This window comes from Balaenoptera borealis (assembly GCF_965194805.1).
Source record: "Balaenoptera borealis genome assembly, chromosome: X".
Classification (NCBI taxonomy): Eukaryota; Metazoa; Chordata; class Mammalia; order Artiodactyla; family Balaenopteridae; genus Balaenoptera; species Balaenoptera borealis.
In genome coordinates this window covers 29,032,884-29,045,019 of record NC_138881.1, presented here as the reverse complement: position 1 = coordinate 29,045,019, position 12,136 = coordinate 29,032,884, and the positions used below count along the sequence as shown (strand labels likewise).

Sequence of the window (12,136 nt, the reverse complement as noted above, 5' to 3'; positions counted from 1 at the left end):
AGTGATCTCTTGGTTATTTAGTAACGTATTGTTTAGCCTCCATGTGTTTGTGTTTTTTATGTTTTTTCCCCTGTAATTCATTTCTAATCTCATAGCGTTGTGGTCAGAAAAGATGCTTGATATGATTTCAGTTTTCTTAAATTTACTGAGGCTTGATTTGTGACCCAAGATGTGATCCATCCTGGAGAATGTTCCGTGCGCAGTTGAGAAGGAAATGTAATCTGCTATTTTTGGATGGAATGTCCTATAAATATCAATTAAATCTATCTGGTCTATTGTGTCATTTAAAGCTTCTGTTTCCTTATTTATTTTCATTTTGGATGATCTGTCCATTGGTGTAAGTGAGGTGTTACATTCCCCCACTATTATTGTGTTACTGTCGATTTCCTCTTTTATAGCTGTTAGCAGTTGCCTTATGTATTGAGGTGCTCCTATGTTGGGTGCATATATATTTATAATTGTTATATCTTCTTCTTGGATTGATCCCTTGATCATTATGTAGTGTCCTTCTTTGTCTCTTGTAACATTCTTTATTTTAAAGTCTATTTTATCTGATATGAGTATAGCTACTCCAGCTTTCTTTTGATTTCCATTTGCATGGAATATCTTTTTCCATCCTCTCACTTTCAGTCTGTATGTGTCCCTAGGTCTGCAGTGGGTCTCTTGTAGACAGCATATATATTGGTCTTGTATTTGTATCCATTCAGCAAGCCTGTGTCTTTTGGTTGGGGCATTTAATGCATTCACCTTTAAGGTAATTATCGATATGTATGTTCCTATGACCATTTTCTTAATTGTTTTGGGTTTGTTTTTGTAGGTCCTTTTCTTCTCTTGTGTTTCCCACTTAGAGAAGTTCCTTTAGCATTTGTTGTAGAGCTGGTTTGGTGATGCTGAATTCTCTTAGCTTTTGCTTGTCTGTAAAGCTTTTGATTTCTCCATCGAATCTAAATGAGATCCTTGCCAGGTAGAGTAATCTTGGTTGTAGGGTCTTCCCTTTCATCACTTTAAGTATATCATGCCACTCCCTTCTGGCTTGTAGAGTTTCTGCTGAGAAATCAGCTGTTAACCTTATGGGAGTTCCCTTATATGTTATTTGTCATTTTTCCCTTGCTGCTTTCAATAATTTTTCTTTGTCTTTAATTTTTGTCAATTTGATTACTATGTGTCTCGGCGTGTTTCTCCTTGGGTTTATCCTGTATGGGACTCTCTGTGCTTCCTGGACTTGGGTGGATATTTCCTTTCCCATGTTAGGGAAGTTTTCGACTATAATCTCTTCAAATATTTTCTCTGATCCTTTCTCTCTCTCTTCTCCTTCTGGGACCCCTATAATGCAAATGTTGCATTTCATGTTGTCCCAGAGGTCTCTTAGGCTGTCTTCATTTCTTTTCATTCTTTTTTCTTTAGTCTGTTTTGCAGCAGTGAATTCCACCATTATGTCTTCCAGGTCACTTATCCGTTCTTCTGCCTCAGTTATTCTGCTATTGATTCCTTCTAGTGTAGTTTTCATTTCAGTTATTGTATTGGTCATCTCTGTTTGTTCTTTAATTCTTATAGGTCTTTGTTACACATTTCTTGCATCTTCTCGATCTTTGCCTCCATTCTTATTCCGAGGTCCTGGATCATCTTCACTATCATTATTCTGAATTCTTTTTCTGGAAGGTTGCCTATCTCCACTTCATTTAGTTGTTTTTCTGGGGTTTTTTCTTGTTCCTTCATCTGATATATAGCCCTCTGCTTTTTCATCCTGTCTGTTTTTCTGTAAATGTGGTTTTTGTTCCACAGGCTGCGGGATTGTAGTTTTTCTTGCTTCTGCTGTCTGCCCTCTGGTGGTTGAGGCTATCTAAGAGGCTTGATGGGAGGCTCTGGTGGTGGGTAGAGCTGACTGTTGCTGTGGTGGTCAGAGCTCCGTAAAACTTTAATCCACTTGACTGTTGATGGGTGGGGCTGGGTTCCCTCCCTGTTGGTTGTTTTGCCTGAAGCAACCCAACACTGGAGCCTACCTGGGCTCTTTGGTGTGGCTAATGGCAGACTCTGGGAGGGCTCACGCCAAGGAGTACTTCCCAGAACCTCTGCTGCCAGTGTCCTTTTCCCACGGTGAAACAGAGCCACCCCCCACCTCTGCAGGAGACCCTCCAACACTAGCAGGTAGGTCTGGTTCAGTCTCCCCCAGGGTCACTGCTCCTTCCCCCGGGTCCCGATGCACACACTATTCCGTGTGCGCCCTCCAAGAGTGGGGTCTCTGTTTCGCCCAGTCCTGTCGAAGTCCTGCAGTCAATTCCCACTAGGCTTCAAAGTCTGATTCTCTGTGAATTCCTCCTCCCATTGCCGGACCCCCAGGTTTGGAAGCCTGACGTGGGGCTCAGAACCTTCACTCCAGTGGGTGGACTTCTGTGGTATAAGTGTTCGCCAGTCTGTGAGTCACCCACCCTGCAGTTATGGGATTTGATTTTACTCTGATTGCTCCCCTCCTACCGTCTCACTGTGGCTTCTCCTCTGTCCTTGGACGTGGGGTATCCTCCTTGGTCAAGTCCAGTGTCTTCCTCTCGATGATTGTCCAGCAGCCAGTTGTGATTCTGGTGTTCTTGCAAGAGGGAGTGAGAGCACGTCCTTCTACTCCGCCATCTTGGTTAATCTCTCCTACACCAGGCCGAAATCAAGGTGTCATCCAGGGCTGCAGTCTCATCTGGGCTCTAGGTCCTCTTCTAAGCTCACTGGTTATTGGCAAAATTCAGCTCCTTGTAACCGCAGAACCGAAGCCTCAACTACTAGAGTCCATGTGGCCTTCTCTACAATGTGGCAGTTTGCTTCTTCATGATAAACAGGAGAATCTCTCTCGAGACTGTAGTATTGTATATGGAGGCATGATGCTATGATAGACCTCACTTTATTATGCATCTACTATGTACCAGACACTATTCTAGGCACTGCAGACAGCATGAAGAAGGAAATGCAAAAGGATATGTGACCTTATACAGTTTATATTCCTGTGGGCAAGATGGAAATTAAGCAGATTAATATGTAAAACATATAGAATGTTAGTGATAAATGCCAAAGATGAAAATGAAGGGGGAATGAGAGCTAAGGGGTGTGTGTGTGTGTGTGTGTGCGCGCGCGTAGATAGAGTGGCAGTAGAAGGCCTCACTGAGAAAGTGCCATTTAAGTAAAGATCTAATGAGGAATTTACAAATACCCGAGGTAGGAGCATTTAAGGCAGAGAGAAGAATAAATGCATAGCCCGAGGAGGTAGGAGTGTGCCTGGAGTGTCAGAGAAAAACAAAGAGTGTGTCTGGGGCTGAAATATCAAGGTGTTTAGTAGCAGAAGAGGTCAGAGAGGCTAAGGAGATTAAGGTCAGGTGAAGCCATGGTTAGGCTTTGAGCTTTTACTCAGAGTGAGAAGGGAAGCTTTTGGAGAGTTGAGCTGGCTTTCCCTGTCAGCTGTGTTGAGAATGTATCATTAGGGAGCAAAGACAGGAACAGGGATACCATTTAATAGGCTATTTTGAAACATCTAGACTCATGAGAGATGATGGGGGTCTTTTGACTAGTGTGGTAGTAGTGAGCACAGTTATAACATTGCTTTCTGGATGTCTTTTGAGGTAAGAGCCCATAGGATTTTCTGATGGATTGCCTGTGGGGTTTGAGATAAAGAGTCAAGAAGGATTCGAAGTTGTTGGCCTGAACAAATGGAAATATAGATCAAGGCCTAGGACACACTATATTTAGAGGTCGGGGAGATGAGGAGGAACCAGCATGGGAGACTGAGTAAAGGCAGTCTTTGAGGTCAGAGGAAGTATGTGTTTGTAGTCTAGGAAGCCAAATCAATATTCCCAAGAAGAGGAATCCTCTGAATCAAATTATGGTGATAAATAAGCTGAGGACTGAGAATCAGCCATTGACACTTTCTGAGTGTCAAACAGCAGGTAAGCAGTGGGGACAGAATTCGAACCACCTGAGAACAGAGTGACTCCAAAACTTTTCATTACCTTCTTTCCTGTCTCCTTGCTACCCTAAATTTTCTCATTTGTAATCAACTATCTATAGGTGTGTCTGAAATGAAATTTTCTGGGCTCTTCACTGTCTTGTTCATACTCCTCAAGGCACATTTATGCCAGTTTTTTCTCTTAATTTTCCAATATTCCTCTTTAAAATGTTGTTGCTTATCAGAACCCAGGTATCATCTAAACATTGACAAATATGCAGAGGCTACTAACTGCTTCTTTCTCAGACCTGTATCTCTATTTATGCAGCAGTTACTCAGTTTGCAAGTAGTATACATCGGCAATGGGGTACAGTAATTGAGTTGTACACAGTTGCCAATGAGCCTATAGACTGTCAGTGTCCACACCAAGTGACCAGGCATTCCTTCTGGTACCTTGGTGCCCATGCTGCATTAATGGGTAAATATTTTGAATGCCATCCCTGACTACATCCAAACTATCAGGTTACTTTTACTGTGAGTTGGAATAAGATATGTTCAAATCTGTTTGATTCATCTTCATTGAAATACCCCTAGAAGCAGCAGAGTATGTTTGAAAGAGAGCTTAACTTGTAACTAGATCATCAGGGTTCTAATATTGGTCTAAAGCTTTCTACTTCTATGATTCTTTTTTTGGCCACGCCATGTGGCTTGCGGGATCTTAGTTCCCCGACCAGGACCAGGGATTGAACGCATGCCCCCTGCAATGGAAGTGCAGTGTCTTAACCACTGGACCACCAGGAAATTGCCTCTACTTCTGTGATCTTGGATATATGACTTAATCTTATGGGCGCTCAATTTTCTCTTGTGTAAAATAGGATAAAATAATGCTGATTCTATCTCACAGAATTATTATGAAATACATATGAAATCATGTAATACACAGTAATTTGGTACACAGTATAAGGCATTCCATTTTTATCATGGTTATGTCAGTGTTTTCAAATCTTTCACAAACCTCTCTGTGCCTCTCTTTCCTCCTCTGTCAAATTGGGAGAATAATAGTACCTATTCCAGAGATTACTGTTTTGCTGTGGTGATGATGGTGGTTATTGTTGTTATATAAATTAGAATAATTGGAATAATGTGGCTAACCAAACAAGGTATTTAAGCTCAAATATTACCCCTGAGATATTCAATTATGTTTGTTTCTCTGTTAGTAATACTAATTGATTATTCCATTAGATGCTTAGAATAAAGAGATTATGATCATGACATTAAGGAGGCCATTGATAATTTCTTTTCATCATTTATAAAGACAAGATGGTGTTCTGATTCTACTCTTCATATAATTTCATGTAAAAAAAAAACAAAACAAAACTCAATGTAGATAAAATAGAAGCCACTCTGTTAGAAAAGGATAATTCAAAACTGTTTAACTCAAAGAACACCAGTTTGTTCTCATTGTTCTTGTTGTCATTTTGTTGTAGTACAAGTATTTTTCTTATTTTCTCTTTTTTTTGAGCGAATGTAGTTAAAATTTGAGATGCCCCACATCCCGCTGTAGCTCTTGGTAGTTGTGAATATTTGAATATTATATATTTACTTAAAATGTGCTTATTTTTCTCTTCTAAATGCTCGGAGTCCTTTGCAAATAGCATTTACCTTTTAATGGAGAACAAATTTAAAGTATTGGGAAACGTGTGCCAATTAGATGCTAAGGACAGAGAATTTAGAAGACCAAAGTTGAGAATTAAGAATATGTGAATTTTGGAGCTTCGTCTAGGTTCTTACCTTTAACAGTATATTGTGGCTACTTTATTTTCATGGACTTTTCAGTTCAAGTAGCAAGCTAGAACTTTCTATGGTTCTGTACATGCTTGTGTAAACAATTCAGTAATGTCTTTGTGAAACTGACTTTCAAGATAACCCAGAAGTTTCACCTGCTAATTGATACGGCATCCCGGGAGCATATAATCCCCAAGCACCCAAGTCTGTGTACTTAGAAATTTTCAAGTAGAATCCAAGATAGTAAAATGTTTCTATTACCTTTGGAGTTTCGCTACTGATGAGATGAAACTGAGTTTTCATTTGCTGCCCTTGATGGCATAATTTAAAATGTATATATTCCAGCTAGTCTATAAATACTTTTAAAAAAAGACTGTCCTTTTATAGTGTTTCATTTCATTTATTATGTTAAATTTTAATTTGTTTTCTTGTATATTACAGTTTTTCCTGATTGGGTGTATTCTGTTGTCTATAGGCTCTTTTAGCATTTTGCACTCTTTGACCTTAAATCCAGTAATTCTAGTTCATGGAACTCTTTTTAAAATACATTTAAAGAGCTCTCTATTCACTTGTGACTACTTCTTTAAATTGGAGAATCTTTTTAAATATTTAAAAATATATGGATTATTTTATGAGCATTCCCAGCATTTGGTGTGCTCGGGGAATAGTCCAGTCAAGATGATTACTTACTTCTCTGACAGTGTTTTTGATGTTGCCATATTGTATATATCTATATTTATGTCTACATATCTTATCTGTCTGTCTTTAACTATTTGCTTTCAGAGGGAAGACACTAGATCTGCACTGTGCAATTACAATTGACACTTGACACATTGTAGCTTTTAAAATTTAAGTTAAATTAGATTAAATTAAATTAAAAATTAATATCCCCAGTCATACTTGCCATGTTTCGAGCACTCAGTACCCACGCGTGGCTAGTGGGATGTATTGGACAGTGCAGATACAGAATATGTCCATCCTTGCAGAAAGTTCTACTGAACAGTGCTCCACAGAGTGTGCATGTATCAATTATATGCCTCCCACCGGTACTCCAATATTAAACTTTGGAATATTTGTTTAAATGCCTATAGATCTAAAAGTTTTAAGAAACAGTCTGATGTAGAATAACCTCCTGCCACAAACTCAAGTGAAATCTTTGTATAATACCACTATTAAATCACAGAAATATTGTTCTCACTATATGTTAAATACACTATAGCTTGCTTTTTCTGCAGGTTGTTAGGTTCAGGACATATAACATATTGTTATAGCCACAGGTTTTAATGACTATAGTAATATAGTACTACTGCATCATAGCTTAAAGTTTTGTCTCTGTAGAGACATTATTAGCTAAACTCAGCAGTATCAAATGCTACATTTTGTTAAGTAATTGTGTTTTTGTTGTTCAAAAGTTAACTCTGGTTAGGAGAAATGAACAAAGGAATTTAGAAAGCTTTATGAAACTGAATCTAATTTTCCATGCAATGGGAGTACTTTGACAATTCTAGAGAGAGAAATTAACCCGCAGTCTTGTACTTAGATAAATATGGGGGGGGGTTTTTTGGTAAATTATTTATGCTAGTATACTTTTTTCCTATTGTATATACTTACTGGATTTTCTGTTTGATTTTTAATAAAGACTATATACTTATGTTATTAGGAGCATTATCAGTGTTGTATTTTTAAAAGATAAATTCCATTTTACTTATCTGACATTTTATCATTTCATTGTTTGTTATGATTTGCCTTTGTTGGTTCTTTTTGGGGGGTCTAAACTTACAGTCTTAACTTGTAATGCCTCAGGAACTATGATGTAAAAAAAGTTAAGAGTAGACATCTTATTACAAAAAATAACAATTCAGTATGAAAATGGCTTGTGATTCATTGCCATTTTGATGCTTCTAGTGCCAAGAACTTGAGAAAAAATCTTTAGATTCACATGATAAGCTGACAGAGTGAAATATCTTAAGGCTTGAAAGGGCAAGTGGAAGTTATAATTACTGTGTAGTTTCACAATCCTTTTATTGAATACTCACCTTTGCTATCATGCTGCAGGCCATAGAGCGAGAAAAGGCCGAGAAGTTCAGAAAACTGCAAGATGCCAGCAGATCAGCTCAGGCCCTGGTGGAACAGATGCTGAATGGTAATTACACAGAGTTGATTTAGATAATCTTCTTAGGGATTTGATAAACACATAGGTTCATATTTATCAGCAAAATTATATCAGACAAGCCCTTCCTGAATGAAAATTTAAAGTGAGTTTGTGAGCTTTTATTATTCTTTCTTAATGCTAAGCAAATTATTAGAGGAAATTCCACTTTGAGTCCAATGGAAGAAAATGGCTTGTGGTAGAATATTGTATCAATCTGCTGCCGAGAAATCAGTTTTAGTGCAAATCCTGCTAGCATTTGTCCAAATGATTTAAGAAAACAAGATTTGCAGAAATAATTGGAAATGTAAGCAATCATATAATATACGTAAAGTGATTATAATCTGATTTAAAATAACTTTGCAATATGTTTTTTCCATACCTGTTTGCTAATAATATATTTATTTTCTATGTTGCTTTTCATTTTTAAACATGTTTAAAAGAAAATGTCTCCTCAGGGGAACTTTTTTTTTTTTTTTTAACTTCACCTACTTCTGAGTGAGGTAAAAGTACAAAGCTAGCAAAACATATTTTAAAATAATGAATTAAAATTAATTTTTGCTAACACTTGGTACCTCAAAAGCTGTCTGAACAAAATGTTATTGATGTCAATTGTAAACAAACTTCTTTTCAATTGTCATTGTTATACTATTATATTCATTTCTATAAGTGTAAGTAGGTGTAAGTAATTTATGAAAATCAGGGGTAATCCTATTTCTAAACAAGGTTTATTTTATTTTTCAAAGGATATGTTTACAAGAATATCATAAGCAAATGTAACAAATGTTTTTGTTATGCATGTGAGCTTTTTCCAGTACCTGCCTGCATTCTGGGGCATAAATTCTGTGTATGAATTATTTTTTGCCTTAATTGCCATGTTGGCATTAAAAAATTCAATGATCTTCCTAGGAAATCAATTCATTTTCTTCTTCTAATGAGCCCCATGACTGTATTTGGTTAAAAATAAAAACAAGCAAATATAACAGCTGATTGGGTTAACAAGTTAATGAATATATAGAAGATGCAATATACAAAAAAGGTTGTTTTTTAGATGCATGTTTGCTGGATGGTTTAACTGATGAGTTTGACAACAGCATATTCATGTTAAATAAAATTATATGATCTAAAAAAATATCCTTAAACTATTATATAATTTCCCCCTAGGAACTGCATTTATCACTTTTTCATTTTTATAAAGTGATGTAAAATCTATACTTTTAAATAATCTCTACTTTTTCAAATATCAAGTATACCTTAACTCAGATTATCTGACAGTAGCATACACTGAATTATTCAAAAAGAAGTTAAAATTTAGAAATGAAGGTAATGATTTTTTGTGATGAAATTACATACAGGGTTAAAATGATCATATGATTAGTGATAACATAATTTTCTAGACTATTGCCCTTATAGCTCTAAATTTTGGAAGCATGAAGAAAAATCAGGACATATACTAGGTCTCTAATAAATATTAATTGACTGCTTAAATTCTGTTTAGCAAAGCAAAATTAAGGCAGTAATTGAGATAATGACATTGGTAATTTTGGTCAGAAGATAATAATACTTCTGAAGGAAAATTCTAATTTCTGTAGAAAGCAAAGCACAGTAAGGGGTAGGGGTGCGATTTGAGACATTCCTCATTGGTTGACTATATTGATCAAATTTTACGCTTCTCATTTGTTATGCTAATAAAGATTTGGTCTAAGTGATATGTGATTAGGTTCAAAATTGGGCTATAACTAGAGCATAGATACTTCTGCTCTGCTCCATTTAATCAAACAATTTACATAATTACTAAAAAGTAGACTCCAAGATTCGAACTTATATTTTGTTCCTTTTTGTTTTGTCTTTCACAGAAGAAATTGCATAGTATTTACTTTATGTGATTGTTTGTGCAAATTGTGAGTTAAGCCAGGTGCACAATATGTGCCTGGAGTACCTCTCCAGGTATATTTAAGAGGGCCCCCCCTAACCCTATGTTACAATTGCTCCACCAACATAGAGCCAAAAACTAGAGTTTACTGATGTGGTTCATGAAGTTGAAAGACAAATTGAGGTTTCTCTAAACCAGATTTCCCAACAGTTATCTCAGTAAAGCTCTTAAATTTACAAGTTCAGAATTTCCTTTCTCAAGTGTGGCTATGGAGTTGTAATAAAACTCATAACCATATAAAACACACACATTCTTGTTCTTTTGTTTATAGAAAGGAAAATGATAGCTGAATCATGATACTTCATTTATGACCTCATGTAAATGTCTATTCATTTAACCACATGTCTTATCCTTAGAAATTAAGATAAAGGCAGATCATTCTTGTACGATGTTATAATGTTACGCAAGTAATATAAATATATATACATTCTATGTATGTTTTCCCATGATAACAACTTTTAACATATATTCATAATTTAAAAGTATGTATGGAGATTAGCATAAATATAGCTATTATATTTTAAAGAAAGCATTTCATAAACTATGTTTTATATATGTGTATACACACACACACACACACACACACACACACAAACACAAACACACACACAGGAAACTGAATTTTCTACTTAGAATAATTTGCCATAAGATTAGAGCATGTTTTAAAGTATCTAGAATGATTTTGGAACTCTTAATTTTTCCTTCAGAATGAAACTCTAAGACATGCAAAAAAATTCCTCACTGCTTATATTTTACATCAGTTTTGACCACAAATGGTATATCAAACATATTTTCAAATCACTTTTGGCCATTTTTAAATAGCTACTGAAAGCATAAATTTTTAGCACCACTTAAGAAATGCAAAAAACAAAATCTGTTAGTCCTGAAGGCATTTCTTGAATGAATTTAAGAAAGGTGCTGAGAAACAGGGAGTAGGGTAGGGTCTTAAAATGGTTAAAAATGCAGAGATTACCATGTTGCCAATGTAGAAGAAATGGCTTTCATTCGATGTTGCAAAGTTGTGTTAAAAATCAATTGCATGTCCTGAAAACACTGTTTCTTGTAGCCCGTTTAGTTTTGCACGGTTACATAGAAGTTATGATCAATTAGAAGATAATTTTTGTTTTGGCTGCATTTTATCAAACGCAAAGTGTTATATGAAGAATATTAAAATACAGTTAATATTAAATATACTGTAAGCTTTAGTATCAACTGTGTTGTGAATTTTGCAGTAGAATGATTTATATTTGAATAATATGCAGAGATATTCAGTAAGAGATTCTTATTAATTCATTTGGAACCTTTTTTAAATCAAAAAAGAGATTGCGTAAATTATTTGCATACATTAAAGCTATACATGAACATTTTCCTTATAGGTGTCCCAGTTCTTTTAGAAGAATGTAAAGGATCTTCATGATCATAATAGACTAAATTGGGAGGCTACAGTGCTACTAACAGAGAGTGTTATCTAAAAAAATGTATTTCTGGGACTTTGACATGGAATTTTGGTATAATTTTGACTGATTTATCTCTTTAACTGTTTTTTTTAACTAACATTAGTTTAATTTGTTGCTCCTATATCAAAATCAATTGATTGGATAAGTATGGGGAATAGTGTGATAAAGTGTTGGATGGTGGAGAGGTCCTCCTCTTACTGGAGAAATTTTTCACAGATAGAATCTTTATGAAGTTTGTTGTCAATATATAAGATTAGTATCACAGCCTTAGTCTCAACAAATTATTCACATCCTAGAACTTTAATGAGAGTAAATGAGAGACTAGATAGGGTACCTAGTGATCTACTTATGTTTCCAGTAGCTGTGTTATACTGAGAAGGAGAATTTCCAAAATTTTATTTATTTAGATTTAAAAAAATATACAATATAACCTTCTTTAAGATTTATTTTTATATTTAAACACAAAATGACATAAAATAATTAAAACTTTAGAGAATTTTAGCAACTAAATATGGTAAAGAATCTTGCTACTATATCAGTAGTATTGATTATTAATTAATCCGGATTCCTAAGATTTTATTTTATTTTTTTAACTGATCTGCATACTTTAGAGCAAAAGATTTTCATCGTTTGAGTGAGATTATGGGACTTCAGGACAATCTAGAACATTTTTATACCTAAAAATGTGCTTACTTGTTTTTATCTATTTACAATTAGACTTCATTTTTAATTCTTTTTGTAAAATAATGTTCTTGATTCAAATATATAGTCTCCTTATCAGTCAGATATAACAAAAAAAACCTGGTTTCGATAAATTGTTTTCCTTTATTAATATTGAAATTACCAAAAATGTTATATCAAAACATTAATTTGATGTGTCCAAGATGGCAGAC

General features: G+C 35.2%; 1 protein-coding gene across 8 annotated transcripts in view; it reads left to right on the top strand.

Annotated features, from left to right (window-relative positions):
• DMD (dystrophin) overlaps positions 1-12,136 on the top strand; it is a 2,485,149-nt gene that overhangs the window by 1,073,973 nt on the left and 1,399,040 nt on the right. For all 8 annotated transcript variants that reach the window (XM_082378022.1, XM_082378021.1, XM_082378025.1 and 5 more), the window contains one exon: positions 7,760-7,847. In XM_082378022.1, coding sequence (XP_082234148.1) covers positions 7,760-7,847 — 88 coding nt within the window. The remainder of the gene's footprint in view (positions 1-7,759; positions 7,848-12,136) is intronic.